This window comes from Rhinoraja longicauda, chromosome 1, assembly GCF_053455715.1.
Source record: "Rhinoraja longicauda isolate Sanriku21f chromosome 1, sRhiLon1.1, whole genome shotgun sequence".
NCBI lineage: Eukaryota > Metazoa > Chordata > Chondrichthyes > Rajiformes > Arhynchobatidae > Rhinoraja > Rhinoraja longicauda.
In genome coordinates, this window is record NC_135953.1 from 49,417,075 (window position 1) to 49,443,599 (window position 26,525).

Genomic DNA, 26,525 nt, shown 5'->3' on the forward strand with positions numbered 1-26,525 from the left:
TAATATTAAAAAAGGCTTTATTTGCCTGGCCAACACAATATTGCCCTCAGACCCAAGATATTGAGTCAGCTGCAGTAAGGTGTCTACATCCCTCTTTAATATAGGGAGTAATAAGCTAATTTGCATGTGTTTACCTCATTTGATACTTTTTCTATAAGCAGATGACAATCACAATAATTATATTATTATGTTGTGGTTACAATGAAGATGAGAAAGATCAATATTTAACAGACATATCATTCCCTGCAAAATGCTGATGCACCATACGTTGCGAGACTATCAAGTCGTACAACACAAAAACAAGCCTTTCATCCCACCATGTCCATGCCACCCTTTCCACCTATCCATACTAATTGTTTTGCCCTCATTAGTTTCATACTCTTCGCTGCCTTGCTGATTCAAGATTTGTCTTAAATAGAGAGATTATCTGTATTCACTACCTCTTACAAACATTACAAACCACCAATCTCTGTATGGAAAAACAAATCCCCCTCCCATCCCTTTTAAGCCTCCCACCTCTCACTTTAAACCTTGCTTTTTTTGTCTTAGACCCCCCATCATAGGAAATATATTTTTTATATTCCCCTCATAATTTTATATACCCTATCAGATCAGCCTTCAGCCTCCTCCACTCCAGTGAAAACAAACCCAGTCTATCCAGTGTCTATTAACTGAAGCTTCAATCCAGGCACATCCTGGCTAATCTCCTCTGCGTGCTTTCCTGTGCAATCGCCTCCTTTCTGCTGTGCGGTAATCGGAACTGCACATAATATTCTATGTGTGATCTAACCAGTGTTTTAAAAAGTTGTCACATGATGTCCCAGGCCTCATATTCTATACCAGGGCCTGAATTGAATATCTACAAAATGAAAAATTATATGCCAAAGGTTTTGGTTGGAAGTACTGAATTTTAGATGTGAAAAAAAACATTCAAGATTTATCAGTTATGCTCAGACTTCACTAAGATGGTTTGCATCGATATCTTAATAAATATTCACCTACATTTATGAAAAGAGTCATCGGCAATAGGGGCCAGGTATGACCTTGCAGGTATTGAATCTTTTACTTTCATTTTCTCAAAGGGTGGTATATGTACATTTTCACCTGTAGACAAAAGATAAATTAAAATGAATAATAAGCAGAGTATATTTTTAATATTGCGATTTCCATGAAAATCAGTTTTTGAATTTGTTTCTGTTTTGATCTATATTTTATCATTAGGGATGACCTAATCAGTTTCATTATTGATTGTCTAATCTGGATGTGATCCAGTGAATAGTTTTATAACTAACACGGCCAACCATAGCTAAAGGTTCAAAGGTTGTGATTTCCAATTATTGCGGTACAAGGTAACTACAATATGTTGCAGAAATATTCTCTTTGTTCAGCAGAAGATGCACCTTAACCCTTTTTAACAAACAGAAAAATGAATAAAATACAGGTGATTGTACTGAGAAAACCAATGAAGGAATTACCAATACAAAAAGCAAAAACTATTAATCAGAGGGAACATGTTGGAAAAAAGGAACTACAGATGCTGGTTTACACAAAAGGTCACACAGTGGTGGAGTAACTTAGCAGGTCAGGCAGCATATCTTGAGAAAATAATTCCTATGGGGAACTTGCATCTAGATTTGGAGTGCATATGCCAGAGGGCTGGAGGAGTACAAATTTACGTGACAGCTGTGCAGGGATGGAATGACAATAATGATATCAGGCATGTATAATTAGGGAAACACAAAGAAATGCAAATGGCGGAATCTTGTGCTGGAGTAACTGAGATATTCCATGAATGGTTAGAGTCTGCTTTCAGGAGTTTGGGTAACACACATTGATGGAGCATTCATTGCCCATTAGGAGAAATACTAGGGCAGCACAGTGGTGCAGTGGTAGAGTTGCTGCCTTACAGCGACAGAGACCCGGGTTAGATCCCGACTATGGGATCTGTCTGTATGGAGTTTGTACATTCTCCCTGTGATCACATGGGTTTCCCCCTGGTCCTTGGTTACTTCTCACATTACAAAGACATGCAGATTAATTGGCTTCTGTAAGGGTGATCGTTTGTCGGCACGGACTCAGTGGGCCGAAGGGCCTGTTTTCACTCTGTATCTCTAAACTAAACTAAATGTTCTTCAAGTGGATCAAAAACCTTGTTTGATAGAGATAATCTCAAAGTAACAGTTCCAACTATTTATATAAACTATCTTTGAAAGATTTGTGAATAAATATGTCTAGAGGCTATCTGTCTTTCGTGTAAGCAAATTTGCTATGTAAAAGCAGCATAATGTACAGTAATTCTTCGGAGAAACCAAAGGGATATGCTAAATGTGTTATCAGTGGGCATAATTGGATCCTGGGAATAATCCTGGAGACAGTTAGTTTAGAATATACGTCTTCATAAACCAATACAATAATAGTTAGAAAATGTTTCTGCTCAAGTAGAAATAAAGTAACAGAAGGTAAATAACATATCTAGAACAGGTCTTTGACAAGGAACTGTTACCTTTTAGAAAAAGCAAAAGTCTAATAGTTTTGAAGGCAGCAGTGTAAAATATAGGAAAAGCGCAACACAGGGTACAAGCTACAAATTCCTTTCTTCCAAATATATTTACTCAATATTCCAACTGACTCACCAAATCTGAATAGTTTGGAGACCAGACAGATCCTGCAGATCCTCCAGACAGATTATTTCCTTTCCAAAGCAGATATCCTGACACTGACATTCTTCAGCTAGAGGGCATTAACCCTGACAGACTTGCCAGAAATATAAAATGATTGTAGGTCCAACATCAATAAAGAAGATTTACAAAACAAAGCCAAAGCAGCTCACTTGTTTGGCACCTTATCCATTACCCTACACGTTCAATTTATTCACCATTTACACACTGGTTGAAATATGTACAGTATCACATGCAAAAGACAACGCAGTAGGCTATTCTGATAGAACCTCTCAATCTAATGATCTCTACCATCAAGAAGACCAAGGGTAGCAGACACATGGAAATCTAGACTGGATGAAGGATTTCAACCCAAATGTTGACTGTCCATTTCCCTCCACTTGCTCCATGACCCACTTAGTTTCTCCCTTTTTTGCCATAGATTCTCTTGTGCCTCTGTCCAATCTCTCCTTTTAGCAATGGCCTCTATTCGAGGCAACATCCTAGTGAATCTTTCTTGCCTTATCACATTCTTTCTAAGGCGGGTGACAAAAATTCTAAAAAGTATTATTAACTGTGACGAGACAATAAAATGTTGCAGAAAAAAGGAAATACACTGAGTTGACATGCAGATTCAGGAAGTAATCAGGAAGTTTAGTGGAATATTGGCCCTAATTGTAAGGAATATGACTTCTCTCAGGGGATCATTGATCTTTGGAATTCGCATCGCAGGCAAATATGGAATTGGGAATTAGTGAATATATTCAAGGCAGAGGTTTGAAACACAAGGAACAAAGTATTGAGGTTAAAATTAGAACAATTGTGATTTTATTGAATGGCAGACCAGACTGAAGGGGCTCATAGGTTTATTTGTGCTCCTGTTTCATATGTTCTTATATTCTAAGTTTGGAAGGTGAATCACAGCCATAGTACATTTTCCTTGGAGAAAATTATCCCTTGATTATCATGAGATGTGGTTAAGGCCTGATGTCAGGCATAAAAAACAGGGAGGATGACAGTTCCATCAAAGGAGTATTTACCATGTGTTTATATCCATGTGTGTAATACTGTGAATGTCAGATGAGGTTGTTTAAAGCCATGTATTGGCTTGTAGATATCAACACTAACTTTTAAAAGTATGTGGCAGATGGTTGTAAATAGCAAATGTATACAGGACTGTAGATAGAGACAAAATGCTGGAGCAACTCAGCGGTTCAGACAGCATCTCTGGAGAAAAGGAATAGGTGATGTTTTGGGTCAAGACCCTTCGTCAGACTGAGAGTCAGGGAGGGGAGTCAGAGAACCCTCGGTAACTCTCAGTCTGATGGAGGATCCTGCATCTCCAGAGATGCTACCTGACCCGCTGAGTTACTCCGGCACTTTGTGTCTATCTTCGATGTAAACCAGCATCTGCAGTTCCTTTTAACACATATGCAGGACTGCGCAATCTTGTAAGCTTTGCCTGACTCTTTTCAGCATGCTTTTCTTGCACCTAATAATTTGTTGAAGAGTTGACTGTTTTAGTCATGCCTTTAAAATATCTCATTTGACACCATAAACCATAAACAGATCCTATCACCTCAGAAATATCTGGGATAGTAGCATCTGTGCTGAAGACTGAGAAACTTTGGAACCTTGGGCCAGGCATCAGGTCTCTCTTACATTGTGATGAAAACTTTGATACTATTCACCAACCAAAATGTTTCTCAGTGACAGCTGGCTCATTAAGCTGTAGCCCATGTTTTAAAGGCTGTTACAGGACTATGTGTTATCAACCAAGTTGCAACCAAACTAAGATGATAATGCTGGAACGAATTCCAGAATATTCAAATTATTCTGAATTTGGAAGTTTTGTCAGGTCCCTGCCACATGTGGGTAGAGATCTTACCCAAGCATGTTCCTGTATAACTCTTTACAATTTGCAGTTCTTCAACAAATGAGGTAGCCCAGATAACAATCAGACATGGGCTGATATATGTGACACGTAACATTGGTGTTACAGAAATGCAAGGCAATGAGCATCTCTGATAAGAGAGAGGTTATCGACCTATCATTGACATTCAACAATTTCACTAATGCCAAGTTCTCCAACCATCAATATCCTGTGGTCACCATTAAACAGAATCCCACCTGGACCAGTCACATAAATAACAAAGCTCCCAGAACATTTCAGATGGTGGATATCCTATGGTAGGTGACTCATCTCTTGATACCCCAAGGCCTTTTCACCATCTACAGGACAAACAGGAGCATAACAGAAACTGAGCATAACAGCTTAACAGAAAACTATTCATATGGAGGAATGCTGTGTCGACAACTTTCAGGACAAAGCAGCTTGCTTGATTGATACTTTATTAATTTACCAAAGCATTCATTCCATCAACCACCACCATTCCTGTGGCTGCAATATGTACCATCTACAGGCACCCAATGCACTTTGTTTATTTAAATAGATGACTTTGTTTGTGAGTCAGGTAGAGATGACCTTAGATGATTGCTCCAGCAGAATCTGGATTCTGAACTTATGGTAAGTGCAGCATGACATTTGTCAGTTAATATGTCTTTGTCATATATGCTTCAATGGTGACTCCTCGGTGTGGCATAACCAGGTGCAAAAGGAGAGAAACCCACCAGCAAGACATACCATGGTGAAGCAGGAGGGAAAACGTGACAGTATACTAAATTGAAACTGAAAAAGAACAATTTCACAGAAACCCTGGAAGAGTGGCAAAGGAGGACAATGAGGACAATGCTTTGCTGTCAAAATGCATCTCACAAACTGAAGATCCTCTTAAGCTCTGCTCCCAAGCAGAGAGACCTTAGTTTAGGCAAAGATACCACATGGCTTTAGGGATTCCCGAGACAGCGCATGATGGTGACACTCCAGTGTTAGGATGTTGCTTGCTTCAGCATCAAGTCGTGTTGATTTTAGATTTAGAGATACATCGCGGAAAAAGGCCCTTCGGCCCACCGGGTCCGCGCCGCCCAGCGATCCCCGCACATTAACACTATCCTACACACAATAGGGACAATTTTTTTTATTTTTTACATTTGCCCAGCCAATTAACCTACATACCTGCACGTCTTTGGAGTGTGGGAGGAAACCGAAGATCTCAGAGAAAACCCACGCAGGTCACGGGGAGAACGTACAAACTCCGTACAGACAGCACCCGTAGTCAGGATCGAACCTGAGTCTCCAGCGCTGCATTCGCTGTAAGGCAGCAACTCTACCGCCGCGCCACCGTGCTGCCCTAATATCCACTAGATTATCAAAAACATGACCATTGCTCAGACTTCACCTTTACTGGGGACTGACTGGTGGTTTCCATAGCAGGATACAGAACAATATCAAACACCACTCTCTAATATTGTCAATCTGTCTTTCCATAAATGATTATCATGTTTGAGATGCATTAAAAAAAATGAAGGATAATAACTGAAGTTTGCACCGACCACCAAGCATGCTGCTCACTCCAGTGCAAAATTTGATTGTACAGTATCTGCTTTGCTGAGTGTTAGTCTCACCATGAAAAAGCTTAACATTAATATGCCTGCTTGAATGGAGGCATTGACATCAAGAAGACTGTGTCTGTACAGTGGTAGTGAGAGTTGAATATGTTGCATTATGAGTTTTGTGATATGATATCTGAGGGTTAGGTCACTATCCTTGGCAATGAGTAAAAGCAACCAGCATTTTCTTTAGCATGGGACCATGTTCACAGTGAATCACTCATGGCCCTAGATATATCTGTCAAATATTCTTGGTCACTCTTCAGCCAATTGAAGATATCTCACTGCACAATTCTAGGATGATTATCAGCATTGGTGCAAATGAGTAGTAAACATCCCTTTCGGAGCATTGATATTAATTAGCATGGAATCAGCTTGTCAGATAGACTGGGAGATAACGGTGTGGGCGCCTCATAAAATGTTCTGTTAGTGCACTTATTGAAGTGCAGAGAGATTTTTCTAAGCCTGTAGCATTCATCTGTTAGTAGATTCAAGATTCAAGATTCCATTTATTGCCACATGTACCAATTAAGGTACTGTGAAATTTGAGTTACCATACAGCCTTACAAAGTAAAAAGCACCAAGACACAGCCACATAAAATAAAATTTAACATAAACATCCACCACAGCGGACTCCACATTCCTCACTGTGAAGGAAGGTAATAAAGTTCAATCATCTTCCTCTTTGTCACCCGCGATCGGGGCTGTTGAACCATCCGCAGTCGCCACTGCCGACCGTCCGATGCCCTCGTGTCGGGATGATCGAATTTCCACGTCAGGACGGTTGAAAAACTCTCCACGGCATGGAGCTCCCGAGTCGGCCTATTCTTACCAGAGACCACGGGCTTCCCGATGTTAAAGTCCACAGGCCCCGCAGTTGGAGCTCTCCACAGTCGATCCTCGGCATAGGATTGCAGCTCCGTGATGTTAAAGTCCACGCTGCGCCCGCGGCATGAAGCGCCGGGCCAGTCTCCAGGACTGGCCGCCAAGATGTTAGGCCGCAGAGGGGATGGAGATACGATACAGAGAAAAATCGCATCACCGTCGAGGTAAGAGATTGAAAAAAAGTTTCCCCCAATTCCCCCACATAAAACAAACCAAGGAATACTAAAACATACTTTTATCACATACTTAAAATAATAAAATCAGTAGAAAGGACAGACAGACTGTTGGCGAGGCAGCCAGTGCTGGTGGCGCCACCCGGTAGTAACAGGTTTCTCTACATTACCTTGTACCATTTAAATGCATGGACAGTTTTGAGATATAGTGCTATTAGAAGTCAATAATTTTAATACAATATTTTAAGAATTACCTTTAGGATTGCTGTGTAAGTAGGGAAGGTGAGGATGCTGTGAGAGTTCCATATGTTTGGCCCTTTCTTGCAGAAAAACTTCCAACAGCTTTGCCGAAGGAGGAGCAGTCCATGCTTTGTGAGGCAAAATATGATTGGTATCTTTAGCCCAAAGACCATCCAAAATTTGTTGAGCGCTGTTTCGATTCACGAACAAGTCATGTTCACTGCGGCTCTTTTGAGATCTGTGCGCAAAATGATGTGTACTAGTTTTACTGTCTGCGTTCTGAATCATACAAGGTGAATTTGAAAACAGAGGATAGCTACGCATTGGTGGTGGGAGGCTCTCTGACTGTATAGGGGGAAGACTTTTATATATTTGGTTTTTGTTTGAAGGCTGGCGTTTTCGAATTGTATGCTCTGCAGTTATTTCCCTCAGTCTATTCTCTTGTACTCGCTTTTCCAGGTCATCACAATTTTTGGGATCCAAAATGCAATCAAAAGTTGTTATGATGTCATCAACTTCAGAAGTTTCATCTCTCAGACATTTATCTTTGTTTTTATCTTTCCGAGTGATTTTTTGCTCATCTTTTTTCTTCTTACAGGAGAATATCTGGTTCAAAACGCTAAAACGTCCCTCCTTCTTTTTGTTGCTTTGAGCAGATTGCTGTCTTGTAGGGTCAGATCTGTGGTAAATAATACCATAATTTACAATAATTTCTAAATTGATTTTATTAAATTCTTCATTTGACTAATATTTAAAACATTAAGTAACCATTGATTTTTATAGATTTTTTGTAATGTTTAGTTTCATACAATGTAATTGTTCGATCATTGGCGGGAGACATAAATCATATTTTTATAGTTTTCTTCCCTGTATTTAGTTCCTTACTTTAAATGATTTATTTTTGCAATTTTTCTTAATTAAATATATATTGAAGCCTGTTGTCTATTCACAGTTACTGATTTGCCTATTTGATATTGTTAACGACCAAGTGCATTTTGTACAGGAAAATGCTCTTGCGTGCTGACTTTATGTGAAGGGATCAATGTTACTATTAATGGTCTGAGGGACATGTTACTTTGTACATTTTGTCCCTTTGGCTTCATATTTAACAATTTCTTTATCTGTAACTCTTTTGTTTCCTTTTAACATTTATCCTTTATTACATACTCCACCAATCTGCCATTCATCACTTGTATCTGCACCTGGAGTATTGTGTGCAATTTTGGTCTCCTAATTTGAGGAAGGACGTTATTGCTATTGAGGGAGTGCAGCATAGGTTCACCAGGTTAATTCCAGGGATGGCGGGACTGACATATGATGAAAGAATGGGTTGACTGGGCTTTTATTCGTTGGAATTTAGAAGGATTAGAGGGGATCTTATAGAAACATATAAAATTCAGAGGATTGGACAGGGTAGATGCAGGAAAAATGTTCCCGATGTTGAGAATAAGGGGTAGGCCATTTAGGACTGAGATGAGAAAAACCCTTTTCACCCAGAGAGCTGTGAATCTGTGGAATTCTCTGCCACAGAAAGTAGTGGAGGCCAATTCACTGGATGTTTTAAAGAGAAAATTAGATTTAGCTCTTAGGGCTAAGGGAATCAAGGGATATGGGGAAAAAGCTGGAAGGGGGTACTGATTTTGGATGATCAGCCATGATCATATTGAATGGCGGTGCTGGCTCGAAGGGCCGAATGGCCTACTCCTGCACCTATTGTCTATGTTTCTATATTTCAATGTTATGTGTCCATCTATCACTTGCCCAACCTCACCCCACCACACCCCACTCCCTTTCCAGCTTTCCATCACCAGCTATATAGGGATGATGAAGGGTTCCAACCCAAAACGTCATCTGTCTATTCCCTCCACGGGTGCTGGCTGACCTGCTGAGTTCCTTCAGCCTTTTGTTGTTTGATGAAAGAATCGTCCTATTCATCTTGGAAGAACATTGCTCTCAAAGTTTTGGCAGCTTTAGAGCACAGAATTGTTCCTGACATCCTGAATTTGACATTCTCTGCAAAATCAAACTGATTTGACCAATCAGTTTAAATAATCCTTAGAGATGGCAAAATGGGAAGTATAAGAAGGAAATTTAAATTGTACTTAAATGTTATATTGAACGCAAGATAATGATTGGGATATCTGCACGGGACTGATGGAGAAGTTTAAACAGGAAGGCACTACCATATAACCATATAACCATGGTTATATGGTTATATGGTAGTGGCTTGTATACACTGGAATTTAGAAGGATGAGAAGAGATCTTATCGAAACGTATAAGATTATTAAGGGGTTGGACACATTAGAGGCAGGAAACATGTTCCCAATGTTGGAGTCCAGAACAAGGGGCCACAGTTTAAGAATAAGGGGTAGGCCATTTAGAACTGAGATGAGGAAAAACTTTTTCAGTCAGAGAGTTGTGAATCTGTGGAATTCTCTGCCTCAGAAGGCAGTGGAGGCCAATTCTCTGAATGCATTCAAGAGAGAGCTGGATAGAGCTCTTAAGGATAGCGGAGTCAGGGGGTATGGGGAGAAGGCAGGAACGGGATACTGATTGAGAATGATCAGCCATGATCACACCGAATGGCGGTGCTAGCTCGAAGGGCTGAATGGCCTCCTCCTGCACCTATTGTGTATTGTCTATTGTCTAAAATGTTAGCATTAGTTCTTGCAATTAGTGTCTGCTTTGTAGCATCATTTTTATTCTTCAGTTTGTCCTTTCAATGGAGTTAATTGCCTGATGTTGAACATGACCTATCAGACTTTGTTTCCAACCTTGCCCTGAATGCTGTCCATAATTCAGCAATTATTAGCACAACACATGCAGTCTCATCTGAAAATAGTATGGCTTTTGAAAGACATGAGTTAACCAGGTCATTAGTTTGAATATTATCCTTTATTTAGCCTGATAGATTAACTTTTTGTATTATAAGTACTTCATTCAATTCACCAAAGCTAAAAAACCTTGAGATGAATAATACAGAAAAGCTGCAGTCTTTCATTTGACCATATTTATACTGTAGTCAGGTGACCCTCTAGATCAGGGGCAATGTATTATTTATCCAACATTCTTTTCACACAAATAATTGATAGGTTTCTGTGCAACCCACCTATTCTCCTGTGAGAAAAGCTTGACACATGCTGTGTGCCCACAGTACATTGCATATGTTAAAGGAGTGTTTTCATTGATATCTCTTGGACTGCTATCCACGCCTAGCTCTATCAAAGATCGCACACAGTCTGTCTTCCCAGCAGCAGCAGCCCAATGAAGTGGTGTCCTAGGGAAATGACAACACATATCAAAAAGGCAACATATTTTACCCCTTGTTAGTAAATACCATTGACTCTTAATACACTTAACAACAATAAATGTATGATCAGATGCTGCGATATGAGATACAGTGGGAAAGCTATGTGGTGAAAATTACAAAGACGATTTAAGAATAGATTTCAAAGTATACATTTCTCACTAATTATACAGAAAAACTGCAACTTTGGATTTATCAACAGAAAGATATTCATGATGTTTGAACCTGGAGCTGATACTCAGCTCTTTACATTTGTTCAGCGGTTCAGGGTAGATAAGCAGCCTCAGAAGGCAGTGGAGGCCAATTCTCTGAATGCATTCAAGAGAGAGCTGGATAGAGCTCTTAAGGATAACTTTCCTGCTTCCTCTCTAACCAGAGCACTTCTGAGAACTTGCAAACTGTCAGATAAAATAATAGCAAGGGCGTTTACTGTTATCTCATATGCACAAAATAGGAATGGCAGCAGTATATTTATAATCATAGAGTTTGCAGCAAAGAAACAGACCCTTCAGCCCAACACGCCAATGCTGACCAAGTTGATAAGCTAAATTAATCCTACTTGGCTGTGCTTGGCCTACGTTCTTTCAAATCTTTCTTCTCGATGTACCACCCTCTGTGTGAAAAAGTCAACCCACAGGTCCTGGTTAAATTCTTCCCCTCTCACTTTAAACCAATGCCCTTCAATTTTAGACTCCCCTACCCTGGGAACTGCATAAATTTATGGAACAAAGCAAGGTAATTTGGAATGCATGTTCTAAGGTTAGGAATGCACCATCATCAATTTTTCATCTTTAAATCATAATGTGCTTTAGTATAAAGCTGGCAAATGAACCTAAACTTGTTCAATGTTCCAAAAGAGCGACTACTCCTCTGCTACTTATGGAACCTTCTTCTGCACTAATTGATAGTAATGTCTAATGACATATAACTATAACCTAGAATGGAAATCATTAAATGTTAAAAGCTTTAGAATCGTCTGTAGACATGATAGAAAGCTGTATTATTGCAATGTTTTTTTTTGGTAAATTATTATTGCTGAAACAGGCAATAATGATTTATTAGATATAATGCAGTCCATTTGTGTTTGCTCATCATCCTTTTCTGTTTTCCCTAAGTCTTTGAAGGTGAGATTATACATCACTTGACATCTGTATTTTGATCCCTTATGAAATATAATCCTTTACTAAGAAATGGGCAAAAAGCTGATTCCTTTGTCATGTTTCATAACAGCCGATGTCTCAGATTTTCTGCACAGCTGCCTGTTGAATAAAAAGTATTCACAGCGAGGGAGATTCAAGCTCTTTCCCTCCAGTACACGCTTTTACTGAAGATGTGTCTGAATGGTAGCAACATTACCTAGTGGTCACCCCCAAGAACAACACCAGTCAATTGTAGTGCAAACCTTAGGGATTGTAACATCTAGTCCCACTAATCAATCATCCATAAACACTATTCCTCTGAATTTTTCATTCTCACAGTACTACATAGCAAAATTAAGGTCTCTAACAAATGTATTTCAACATTAAGAGCATATATAATTTTAAAATTAAGCTTTTCTCAATTATATTAAAATACCAAATTTTATATACTACCTCGCAGGAAGTTCCGAAGTGCTTCTTAATAAGATTTTAAAATATATGGTCTCTGCTGTACTGTAAGATTTTCACTTTATAATTCTTAAGGATAAACCTGATTTTGAATGTTGGTTGTGAGATAACTATTAGATGGGACACAAGGAGAACTTCCCCAGCTCTTTCTTCAATTAATGTGGCAGGATATTTTATGTTGTCTTAAAAGCATTGCAAGGACCACAGTAGAATCTTGCAAAGAAAGCCATCTCCAATGAGCAGTGCTGAAAGTTTAGACAATAGACAATAGACAATAGGTGCAGGAGTAGGCCATTCGGCCCTTCGAGCCAGCACCGCCATTCAATGTGATCATGGCTGATCATTATCAATCAGTACCCCGTTCCTGCCTTCTCCCCATACCCCCTGACTCCGCTATCCTTAATAGCTCTATCTAGCTCTCTCTTGAATGTATTCAGAGAATTGGCCTCCACTGCCCTCCGAGGCAGAGAATTCCACAGATTCACAACTTTCTGACTGAAAAAGTTTTTCCTCATCTCTGTTCTAAATGGCCTACCCCTTATTCTTAAACTGTGGCCCCTGGTTCTGGACTCCTCCAACATTGGGAACGAGTTTCCTGCCTCTAATGTGTCCAATCCCTTAATAATCTTATACGTTTCGATAAGATCCCCTCTCATCCTTCTAAATTCCAGTGTATACAAGCCTAGTCGCTCCAGTCTTTCAACATATGACAGTCCCGCCATTCCGGGAATTAACCTAGTAAACCTACGCTGCACGCCCTCAATAGCAAGGATATCCTTCCTCAAATTTGGAGACCAAAACTGCACACAGTACTCCAGGTGCGGTCTCACTAGGGCCCTGTACAATTGCAGAAGGACCTCTTTGCTCCTATACTCAACTCCTCTTGTTATGAAGGCCAATATTCCATTGGCTTTCTTCACTGCCTGCTGTACCTGCATGCTTCCTTTCAGTGACTGATGCACTAGGACACCCAGATCACGTTGTACATCCCCTTTTCCTAACTGGACACCATTCAGATAATAATCTGCCTTCCTATTCTTACCACCAAAGTGGATAACCTCACACTTATCCACATTAAACTGCATCTGCCAAGCATCCGCCCACTCACACAACCTGTCCAAGTCACCCTGCAACCTCATAGCATCTTCCTCACAGTTCACACTGCCACCCAGCTTTGTATCATCTGCAAATGTATCCAAGTCATTGATGTAGACTTGACTGTGTTTATGTCTTTGAGGTGATCAAAGATGAAACTGTTATTACTAGGCAAAGCTTGACATTATGATCTCAGCTTTAATGAAGGAAAGGTGGATATGATGCATGCAAGCCTCAAACCAAAAGCCAACCTTAACTGCCAAAGCTCTTTACACTAATTTGCACTGGAGATCTAACTAAAGCTGGTCAACTCCATTACCTGGCTGGTGAGGGGAATATAACATTACTGCAATTGTGGACCCGGAATACCAGGTAAAGTTGACCAAGTAAGTGGTAAGTGAAGAATGAATGGGAGCAAAGGTGATTTGGAGATGATGCAGATGACCTTGAAATAAGAACCCCCAACCTTAATGCCTAAAAGATCACTTCCTATAGGCATCCTATTCACTCATTGATACCTTCCTAAATGGACACACGAGGAAACCATCAACGATGTATTGTTTCTTTCATTTTCTCTCATTTTATTAGTTCCCTTTTTGATTTCTGTAAGATGGGACATGTTGATATCAGAGCATCGGCTTTAGTGATCAATTCTCTGATTTGCAAAAGTAGGCCTTTGACTAAGTAGCAACTGCAAAACCCTATATTAGAAATTTTGCTCCAAAAACACCTGAACAAAACCTGAAAAAAAGTAACTTCCATTCTGCTTTCTTTTTTGCTTAAATGTAAATAACAAAATAAATGGATTTGTGCATGTGTGTTATTTATAAGGCATTTGGCACCACAATTTACGTTATGCTGCCTAACAAAGGTGGTAATAATTCAGGCAATACTAGTGTGTTTGATAGAGTCCTGGGATAGTTCATGTATCATTAAATGCATAGTATATATGTATTTTCCTACAAATTACAAAAATACAAGATATGACATCCCTTGGAATAGTTATAGTACCTGTCATCCACATCAAGTGATTGTAGATTGCACTCTGGTACTCTTGCAAGTTCATAGATGATATCACTGTACCCAGCTGCTGCTGCTATATGAACACTGGTCTTTCCATTTTCATCATCATAGTTTATTATAGATGGGGTTAGGTGATGATCCAAAATTATAGAAGTCATGACTCTATTCCCACTCTGGTGAAAAGGAGAAAGGATGAATATTGTAACATTCAATAGTAATGGTAGTTCTCAATATTCTGATATTATTATCAACAAAGTAGAATTGATAAAAATATATTGTGTTGAGTGACATGTTAGACTGATATTATTCAGAAATGTTATCAGGTTATCTGCAAAGTCAGTTATAATGCTTTCATTATTAAAAATGCATAAAGAAAATCACGTTTCCACTCTCACAATGTTGTTTGGCATAAAGCTTAGAACTAAAAGAAAATCATAATCTGCTGCATTACAATTGCATCCCAACTTAGCACCAGAGGCTATGGGCTAATATTCAATGGGTTTTGAAGAGATTTTAGACAGTCACAATTCATTCTTTTAATTCATCAAACAATTAATATGGATGATTGTGAATGATTCAGTTTGGCATGCAAAACAGAAAGGCAGAATATTACATAAATGATGATAAATTGGAAAAAGTTGATGTCTTTGTACCCCTCTTGCTGAAAGCAAACATGTAGAAACAAGGAATTGCAGATGATGGTTTATAAAAAAAGGACACAAAGTGCTGGAGTAACTCAGCAGGTAAGACAGCATTTCTGGAATGCTATTTTGGCTCGGAATTCTTCTTCTCAGAGCAAAAAGCAGGTGTTGAAAACAATTAAGAAGCCAAATAATTATGTGGACCTTCATTATAACAAGATTTGAATACAGTGGCAAAGATTCTTCCGAAATTATGTGGGAACTTGGTGAGACCACATCTGGAGTATTATGTGTTCACCTTACTGAAGATAGGATACGAATGGCCTGGAATGACTAAAACAACTGCACACCAGATTAGTTTCTGGGGTGACAGAGCTGTTACAAGAGGAGTGATTAGACCCATGTTCACTAGAATGTAGAAAATGAAAGTAGAAAGAATGTAGCACAGGAGCAAGTCCTTTGCTGAGCAATGTCCCTGTCAAACATGATTCCCTCCATTCCTTATATATCCATGTGCCTATGCAACATTCAATCAATGAACTTAGGATCTTCCTGACCTTTTAGTTTTGTTCCAGATCATGCCAATTGACGCCTTCATGTAATGCTACTTGAGCAACCAGCTACTTAAGTAACTGAATGTGATTTTGAAACATAATCTTACCTGCACTGCCCAATGAAGGGCTGTTTTAAAGTCTTTATCAACCAAGGTTGGGTCAGCTCCTTTTTGTAATAAAGCCTGGACATGTTGTGGCCGGTTATGAAAAGCAGCCCAATGAAGTGGGGTCATACCCTGGAACATTAAGATATGGGTGTTAGAAACCAGTAACAAGCTTTTTCATTGGCGAGTGTTGGGATTTTTTTGGATGTGCCCCAAAATCATTATGATTGAGTTGTTATGAGTGTTTTTGCACAGTTTCAAAATAATGAAGACTGCAATGTTTCTGAACTTGAAAATAAAGATCAAGTTTCCAAAGTTTGGCATGTTTATGTAACTTGTTTACAACTTTTTATTTTTCTCAAGTTAGTACATGCAGTTTAGGATTTTCTGAAATGTAATCTTCAGGTGCTATTTTTCAGGCATCTGTAATCATTCAGGCAGTAAGTCAAATGTGAAACAGTAAAGTATTGCACCAGACCTTGAGAGTTAATTGTTATTCGACTATGGACAGATAAGGCCATCAGCAGAATCAAGGACCAGTTTCACCCCAGTCATTCCCTCTTCTCCTCTCTCCCATCAGGCAAGAGGTACAGAGGTTTGAAAATGCATATCTCCAGATTCAGGGACAGTTTCTTCCTGGTTGTTATCAGGCAACTGAACTGTCTTCTCACTAGCTAGAGAGCGGTCCTGACCTCCTATCTAGCTTATTGGAAACCTTCTAAGTATCTTTAATTGGACTTTATCTTGCACTAAATGTTAGACCCTTTATCCTGTGTCTGCACACTGTGAGAGGCTTGATTGTCTTTTCGCTGGCTGGATAGCATATAACAAAAAGCTTTTCATTGCACCATGGTGCACGTGGCAATAATAAACTAAACTAATCTTGTAGAATACTAATAGAATAAATTAAGCAAACTTCTTCCACATTTTAATTCCTTTGCTCCATTATTTTACATTACAGTACTGAAAGTACAAGTTGACGTGGCAAAAAGCATTGGAGCTATAGGCTGAGTGGATCATTCAACTAGATTTGTTTTAGACATTGGGTGAAGACGGGAGTGAATGCCCAGTTACCTGATTCAATTCAGTCTGAAGAAGGGTCTCGACCCAAAACGTCACCCATTCCCTCTCTGCTAGATGCTGCCTGACCTGCTGAGTTACTCCAGCATTTTGTGATACCCCCAATTCATGGCAATGTCATTTTAAGCCAACGAGGTATGTAGTAAATTAAGAAATAAGTGAGGACTGAAGTTGCAAATATTGTGCTTTTCAGTACCAGAATTCCTGGATGAATATAAATTGTTCGAATTACTAGTACAACTCCTCTGTTTTATGTATTATTCAAAAAAATGTAGCAAATTTTCTGAATAGTGTCTCAATCTCACTTCTTAATTTATAGAAGAGGTCAACATTAACAGTAGTCTGGTTGCTTTCTCCATTGTGCCTTCTGGTCACCTGTCTGATTTTGGAGAACTACAGATGACAGGATTTTAACATTGTTAACATGGTTTAATACACTAATAATTCTCAGGCATTTATTGGAACAATGTAAATAATGTTAAAAATAAATCACATTTTTCACTCACCTCATTGTCTTGGTGGTTTATCTCACATGTAGTGGTTTGCTGCAACAGCAGACCCAGGAGTCTAGAGCAAATGAAAGATAATCTTTAAACAAATGATCACAACAGGAAGTAATTTATGGCAAACTCATTAGTAGATTTCAAAGGCACCATTTCTTACAATTGGAAGAAGTAGAGTTAATGTATAGGAACTGCAGATGCTGGTTTATACCATAGATAGACACAAAATGTTGGAGTAACAGCGGCTCAGGCAGCATCTCTGGAGAAAAATAATTGGTGATGTTTCGGGTAGGAACTCTTCTCCAGAGGTACTGCCTGACTCACTGAGTTACTCCAGCGTTTTGTGTCCATCTTTGCAATTAATGTATGTTATTTATAAAAAATGTTCCTACTTATATATTTAAAACCTGAATACTAGTTACAATACTAGATTTTGCTGGAACAGGAGCATATTTGCCAGACATAAAAGTGTTCTCCATTTGTGTACAACATTGTTGAAGAAGAAATTTGCACAAACATTGGATTTTCTGATTTAGTTGTGTGAAGAAGCTTCTTGAGAGCGCTACACTGATGAAAAGTGATCAGCCATGATCGCATTGAATGTCGGTGCTGGCTCGAAGGGCTGAATGGCCTACTCCTGCACCTATTATTATTATTAAATTTTATTAAATTTTATTAAACAGACTCATGGTCCATTAGAATACACATACAGTACACAGTATATACATATAAAATTAAATTAAATTAGAAAAGGCAACAATACCAATGTTTCCACATAGGTGACAGGTATCTCACGGCACTGAAACCAGGATTTACCAGCAGCACAATGATGGAATTCTGAGAACCATTCAATCGGCATATAAATTTAAACATGAGATTCCTCAACAGGGCATGAAACGTATTGACTCCTGCACTACAAAACAGTTCACTTGCACTGCACCACCTTGGCTTCCTAAGCAATATGCGCATGCAATCATTATAGGCAACCTTAAGTTTATGGATGCTTGACTTATTAAACTTTATCCACAAAGGAGCAGTGTAAAGAGGAGTACAGTACGCTCTAAACAGGTTTATCTTGACATTTCCTGAGCACCAGTGGAATTTCCTAACCAACATGTTAGCTTGTGCATACAACATGCGGCGCTGTCTATACATGTCCTCATCATCAGACATTTGATCTGTGATGACATGTCCCAGATACTTAGCTTTACAGCAGACAGATAGAACCTGCCCAGACAGGTAAAATGATGGGAAGACTAGATCTTTGTCCCCTTTTACTTTACAAATCATGACAACGCTCTTTTTAGCATTGTATTTCACGTCAAATTGGACACCATACTCAGAGCATATATTCAACATCTGCTGAAACCCAGCACTGCTAGGAGAAAAAACCACCAGATCATCGGCATACATAAGATGGTTTACCAGGGTGTTACCAATCATACATCCTGTTTTACAGCCTCTAAGCTGTTCAGATAAATCATTCATGTACACATTAAAGAGGGCTGGTGAGAGTAGCCCCCCCTGGCGAACCCCATTACCAACACCAAATGTTACAGAGACTGCATTACCCCATTTGACCTGCATGCTCTAGTTGGCGTACCAATATGCCAGGACCCTAATTATACTGTTAGGCACTCCTCTTTGACTCAGTTTTTGGAACAGCTTATGATGGTTGACTCGATCAAAAGCTTTAGAGGCATCAATAAAACCAATTAAAACAGAGGAATTCTGCCTTCTATACATTTCAACCATTTCCTTCAGGGCATAGATACATAAATCAGTACCATGCTTAGCCTTGAAGCCAAACTGGTTGTCTGTAGTACCCAAATAAAAACATAATCTATCTAATAAAATTCTTTCCAGGACTTTGGATAACACACTGGCTAGAGCAATCGGTCTGTAATTATCCAAGCTCCCCACCTTGCCCGCTTTGTCCTTGATGACAGGCACCAGAGTAACGGACAACATGGAGTCCGGTAACAGACCATGATTCATAAGGCCTGTAAAACAGATTGCAAGAAGGGCAGCAACCCTCGGGCTTGCAAGTTTGAGGTGCTCTGCAGTGATCTGATCTAAGCCGCTAGCTTTGTTATCAGCTAGCTGTGTGATTGCTTGATAGACCTTATTGGCTGTGATTCCCACTTTGTCACTGTTGGCAATGTTGCCCACTTTGTAGGGATCACTTTTAATACAATTGAATAGCTCAGAGTAATGTTGCCTCCACAAATCAGCTATGTTGTCGGCTCCTGAGACTCCTTCTATGGTACATGGCAACGATGTACTGCCTCTGTTCAGAGCTCTCACCTCCTTCCAGAAGCCAGTAACATCGTTACCAAGGAGCTTATCAGCCATAGAGTCTGCTCTCATTAATTGTTCGTGTTTGCTGATATAACGAACTGCATATTTATACCGAGCATTACTAAGCTTTTTGTGATCCAGGACAGGCCCCTCTCTGGGCCTACCTGCCAGGACCCAAGCCTTAAAGGCATCCTTAGCTTCAGCATGATGAGCAGCCACATGTTTATTCCACCCTGGCTTAATGCTGTGTCTTTTATCAGAGTGAGTAAAGCATGGCCTACTAGCTTCATACACAGCACCCACAATACAATTATACATAGCACAGAGGTCCTTACAGTGAGCGCTGTTATTACAATTCACATCAGTACACATAATCGCATCTCTGGGTAGATATACATTACTTAGAAGAACATCAGTTCTCCCATAGTATAACATCACATCCTCATCTGAGAGCTTAGACCAATCCAGTTTAGCCTTACAGGCACTATTAACCTCCTGAGACATCTTCGGGAGACTGCCCCAATCGAGTGCCTTAACAAAAGGAACATGATCAGACATAGATGCCTCATACACAATCTCCATAGATCTTAGAATATCATGAGCATCAGCAGTGCTAATGCAGTGGTCAAGCCATGATGTAGAGTGCCAGGCCTCACTTATGTAAGAATAACTATCTGCAGGTAAGAGTTTTTGGCTGGATAATATAAGAGTGTTATCGACACAAAACTGCAGCATATGCTTTGCAAACAAGGAACTTTTGTCTGATAGGTCAGCATTCATGTCACCCACTACATAGATACTTGTGGAATGATTATCAGAAATAAAAGAATTTATAAAAGCTAATCTAATCAGGTATTCGTCTTCATTTTGTTGTGACTCATACGGTGTGTATACATTGAGGATAGTAACCTCTTTGTTATTCATTTTTATCTGTATAGCGATACACCAGTCAACTTCTAGCCTAATGATATTAATAGCAGAGTCCATCCTTGTCTATTGTCTATTGTCTATTGTCTATTGAAAACTCAGATGTAGAAACAAGGAACTGCAAATGCTGGTTTACAAAAAAAGACACAAAGTGCTGGAGTAGCTCAGCGGGTCAGGCAGCATAAGACGACACTAATTGCTGGAGTAACTCAACGGGTTAGGCTGCATCTGTGGAGAACATGGATAGGTGACATTTCGGGCTGGGACCTTTCTTCACACTGAAAGCTCTCCCTGCATATCAGTTCCTGTGGATTGGAGGATAGCTAATGTTATCCCACTTTTCAAGAAAGGAGTGAGAGAGAAAACGGGGAATTACAGACCAGTTAGCCTGACTTCGGTGGTGGGATAGATGCTGGAGTCAATTATTAAAGAGGTAATAACCGTGCATTTGGATAGCAGTAAAAGGATAAGTCCAAGTCAGCATGGATTTATGAAAGGGAAATCGTGCTTGACTAATCTTCTGGAATTTTTTGAGGATGTGATAAGTAAAATGGATGAAGGGGAGTCAGTGGATGTAGTGTATCTAGACTTTTAGAAAGCCTTTGATAAGGTCCCGCACGGGAGATCGGTGACAAAAATTAGAGCACATGGTATTGGGGGTAGGGTATTGACATGGATAAAAAATTTCAGGTATCACAAAATGCTGGAGTAACTCAGCAGGTCAGGCAGCATCTCTGGAGAGAAGGAATGGGTGACGTTTCAGGTCGAGACCCTTCTTCAGACTGAATAGATAGAAAATTGGTTGGCAGACAGGAAGCAAAGAGTAGGAGTAAACGGGTCCTTTTCAGAATGGCAGGCAGTGGCGAGTGGAGTGCCATAAGGCTCGTTGTTGGGGCCGCAACTTAATGATTTGGAAGAGGACATTAGAAGCAACACTAGCATGTTTGCGGATGACACAAAGCTGGGTGGCAGTGTAAACTGTGAAGAGGATGTTAGGAGGTTGCAGGGTGACCTGGATAGGTTGAGTGAGTGGGCAGATGCGTGGCAGATGCAGTATAATATAGATAAATGTGAGGTTATCCACTTTGGCGGCAAAAACAAGGAGGCAGAATATTATCTCAATGGTGTTAGGTTAGGTAGCGGGGAAGTGCAGCGAGACCTGGGTATCCTTGTACACCAGTCACTGAAAGTTGGCGTGCAGGTACAGCAGGCAGTGAAGAAAGCTAATGGCATGTTGGCCTTCATAACGAGAGGTTTTCAGTATAGGAGTAAAGAGGTTCTTCTGCAGTTGTATAGGGCCCTGGTAAGACCACATCTGGAGTATTGTGTACAGTTTTGTTCTCCTAATTTGAGGAAGGACATCCTTGTAATTGAGGCAGTGCAGCGTAGGTTCACGAGATTGATCCCTGGGATGGCCAGACTGTCATATGAGGAAAGATTGAAAAGACTAGGCTTGTATTCACTGGAGGCTAAAAGGATTAGAGGGGATCTTATAGAAACATATAACATTATAAAAGAACTGGACAAGCTAGATGTAGGAAAAATGTTCCCAATGCTGGGCGAGTCCAGAACCAGAGGCCACAGTCTTAGAATAAAGGGGAGGCCATTTAAAACTGAGGTGAGAAGAAACTTTTTCACGCAGAGAGTTGTGAATTTGTGGAATTCTCTGCCACAGAGGGCAGTGGAGACCAAATCACTGGATGGATTTAAGAGAGAGTTAGATAGAGCTCTCGGGGCTAGTGGAATCAAGGGATATGGGGAGAAGGCAGGCACGGGTTATTGATTGTGGATGATCAACCATGATCAGAATGAATGACGGTGCTGGCTCGAAAGGCCGAATGGCCCCCACCTGCACCTATTTTCTATGTCTATGTCTATGTCTATATCGAATAAACCACAGTGACAATATGATCCCAGGGGAAAATCAAGCCTTTTATGCTTATTTCAAACCAGATGTGGAAATAAAGATTCCACCCCATCTGTTAGATATTATGATTGAGGCAAGTTAATTGCAGCATTATTTCTCTCCATGGAACTTTCCTATATCCAAAAATCAGAATCTACATTGGTTTTCAGGACTGGATAGCCAACTGGATCTTGACAGCCAGGGTGCCTTTCCATGCCAAGATTATTCTGGAATTCACATTCATTCATAGTATAGGAAAGCAGCGGTGTATGCTAGAGATTTGCCAACAACTGTTCTGCATGTTTAGTTGCTGGTACATATGAGTTTCCCACCCGTGGCAAGCAGGCACAGTGTTTTCAATATCCAAAAGCACAGGTGAGGGCTCCATTGTGTCTGGAAACATGGCCACTGGGAGAGGCTGTGAGTAGAAATTAAGTGTGACGGATTATGACCATCCCTCTCCCTGGAATTTTCTTGACCAATGTACTATCCCATGGAAATAATATTGGGTGACTTGTGGACTGCTTTACCAAAGACACACGAGGGAATCTCGTACTCAGTTTCGCAGAAGCACGACTTACCCCCAGCTCTCCAGATTCGAGCCTTCACCACAAAGGTTTCTCGATCTATTGTATGGACCGGACGGCATCATCTACCTCATGGTAAACTTTTCATGGTACACGAACATGGTGGTCTTGTTTAACTACTACTCCAGCCTCCTGGAACATCTAGAGGTGAGGAGCCACCCCTCTTCATTCTCTTGAAGATCCAAGTGAATTTACCTCTGTCTTCATGACAACAATCTACATCCTGCCACAGGCAGACTTTTGGCAAGCACTGCAGGGGCTGCTCTACATAGTGCAACCCGATGCCTTCTCCATCATAGTCAAGGCTTTCAACAAGTGGCTGAAAAAGGGTCAGAGCTGGGAGCTCAACATCCAAGGATACACATCCTATTGCAAGGACAGGCGGGTGGGCAGATGGGGTGGGGTAGTCTGGTAAGGAATGAACCTGGATGCTATCGGCATGTAAGAAAGCCAACGTTACAGTGGTCATGGGGGATTTTAATGTGCAAGTAGACTGGGAAAATCAGGTTGGTACTGGATCCCAAGAGAAAGAATTTGTAGAAATCATTCCATTTGGCTGTGCTCCTTCTTTCTGTATATGGGCAGCAGCTGAAGAATGCATTATGTTAATTGATCTTCATCAAACTAGGAATCTTTATCTTAAGTTATTTTGCATCATTGTGACAGATAGAAATGAGGGAAGCTTCTGGACTGGACTTATTTGTCACTTTGCACATCAATATGATCCTAGGCATATATGTCTGTCTATCAATAATGGGGTATTTGTGTACTCAAGAGAGTCAGCCCTGACAACTGTTCCAGGTGTCAACTCCTATATATCGACGAGACCAAGCGCAGGCTCGGCGATTGTTTCGCTGAACACCTCCGCTCAGTCTGCCTAAACCTACCTGATCTCCCAGTTGCTCAGCACCTTAACTCTCCCTCCCATTCCCAATCTGACCTTTCTGTCCTGGGTCTCTTCCATTGTCTGAGAGAGGCCCAGCGCAAATTGGAGGAACAACACCTCATATTTCGCTTGGGTAGCTTACACCCCAGTGGTATGAACATTGACTTCTCTAACTTCAAGTGGCCCTTGCTTTCCCTCTCTCTCCATCCCCCACCCCTTCCCAGTTCTCCCACCAGTCTAAAGGTCTCCGACTACATTTTATCTCTGTACCGCCCACTCCCCTGACATTAGTCTGAAGAGGGTTTTAACCCGAAACATCACCTATTTCTTTTCCCCAGAGATGCTGACTGTCCCGCTGAGTTACTCCAGCATTTTGTGTCGACCTACACTAATTAGGGTGTCTGGGCTCAATGTTAGACCATCGGAGTGTTCCCTAACTAGAAACCTTGGATAAACCAGAATGTCTAGAATCTACTGAGGACCAGATAGACACAAAATGCTGGAGTAACTCAGCGGGCCAGGCAACATTTCTGGATAGAACCAGACTGCTGAGGACCAGATCTGTGGTATTCAAGTCAGGCGATACAGGGAAATATGAGTCCAGGTGGGTTCCCCAGAAGGCCATCAAGAACATGAAGAGACATGTTTGGTCTAAAGTGGAGGATCAGATGATGTTTGGCAATTGTGGCAGGGCTTTCACATCATCATTTCTATAAACGAGAAACCAAGTAGTTCAAGTGACAGTGACCCATTTACCCATTTCATTCTATGGTTGCTTCAAAAATGAGAATGATGATGTACCTTTAAGAATCCCCAACAACACTGTAATCTCAGTCTCTGACGGTGAAGATCTTTCATGAGCCAACCCTCAGATCTCTGATGGTGTACCTGACTACATTCTTAAAACCTGTGCAGACCAACTGGCTGGGGTTTTCAGAACATCCACTCACTATTATGGTTCAAGATCCCCACCTGCTTAAAAAGGATAGTTCCCAAGATCTCAATAACTCTGAGCTAGTTGTACTCATTGACGTCCATGGTGATGAAGGGCTTCGATAGGTTGGTTATGATGTATATCAACTCCTGGAAATATCAGGTCCTAAGGATATGGATGCACTTCAATCCTAGTGTTTTATCTCACTTCCCAACACCTTTTGAAGATGCTCTGCCTTAGTCCTATGTGGCGAAAGGGCCTTTTGAAACCCCTGGTTTGAAAAGACTTCCCTAGAGGTATTAACCTCTTCCACATACTTATTCATAGCAGCATCTTTGAAGCTCAGATTCTGCTTTAGTCTCCAAATCAGATTCTGTTCAACTCTTAATTAATAATTAAGTAGTTGCATTGCACCAAAAGGATATGAGCAGACATGATTTACCTATTAATAGTGGAGACTGAGGTGGCTTTCAGGATATGGGCAGTGGTCCACAATTCCAGCATTCTTGCTGTGAACCTTTATGATCAGGCCATGTGGTGTTGTGGGGCAATTTGGTAGATGATCTTTGCCTTGCTGATATTAAGGTCGTCCTATTTTCTTCTATACTTCAGTGAACAAGATGATAAAGACTTCGAGTTTAGCCTCTGAAGTTTTGCATGCTATAACTCAACTGAGGCTCAGTAATCTGGGTTTTGGAAGATTCAAGGCAGTGCTCAATAACCTCTTGAAAAAAATGCAATGTCTCCAGTTACTCCTAGAAATTTCTGAGGGGATTTCATGCAAAGATGGGAAACTTTTATACAAATAAGATATGTAGGATTTGAGTTTGACGGCCAACATGGACTTGGTGGCTGAATGCCTTTTTTGTTGTGCTGAAGGACTCTTGGACATTTGTGTCGTAACTGGTGACAATTGGCTAGTAATATGGAACAAAGCCTAAGTACAAAAATTAGTCATGTTTCAGGCTGAGGCTGCCTGATACGGTTGGCTGCTAAAACATTGCTCCCATTATGAATGAGCAAGCTGCTCTTCAGGGGATTTCGTGCACACATTAACACAAGTTCCCGGAGCTGTGCATGGACATTCTTCGATTTCCGAGAAAATGTTGTGCAAGATAAATATTTGGATTGAGGAACATTTTAATTTTGTGTTGACTGTAGAGATCCTACCATATAAAGTCAATAATAGCCACTTGAAAATAGACTTGACTGAAAATAAAGTGATTTTTTTTCTGAACCGAAAGACCAAGCATCAGCAAATTATCATCATATCATATCATATATATACAGCGCGGAAACAGGCCTTTTCGGCCCACCAAGTCCGCGCCGCCCAGCGATCCCTGTACATTAACACTATCCTACACCCACTCGGGACAATTTTTACATTTACCCCAGCCAATTAACCTACATACCTGTACGTCTTTGGAGTGTGGGAGGAAACCGAAGATCTCGGAGAAAACCCACGCAGGTCACGGGGAGAACGTACAAACTCCGTACAGATGGCGCCCGTAGTCAGGATCGAACCTGAGTCTCCGGCGCTGCATTCGCTGTAAGGCAACAACTCTACCGCTGCGCCACCGTGCCGGCCACTGTGTCACCCTGGC

General features: G+C 40.5%; 1 protein-coding gene across 1 annotated transcript in view; it reads right to left on the reverse strand.

Moving 5' to 3' along the window:
* The window catches only part of ankrd55 (ankyrin repeat domain 55), a 51,262-nt gene that overhangs the window by 3,855 nt on the left and 20,882 nt on the right, over window positions 1–26,525 (reverse strand). The window contains exons 5-10 of the mRNA XM_078397045.1: window positions 17,384–17,444; window positions 15,801–15,929; window positions 14,487–14,671; window positions 10,576–10,743; window positions 7,480–8,144; window positions 1,003–1,104 (exon numbers count right to left, since the gene is read on the reverse strand). Coding sequence (XP_078253171.1) covers window positions 1,003–1,104; window positions 7,480–8,144; window positions 10,576–10,743; window positions 14,487–14,671; window positions 15,801–15,929; window positions 17,384–17,444 — 1,310 coding nt within the window. The remainder of the gene's footprint in view (window positions 1–1,002; window positions 1,105–7,479; window positions 8,145–10,575; window positions 10,744–14,486; window positions 14,672–15,800; window positions 15,930–17,383; window positions 17,445–26,525) is intronic.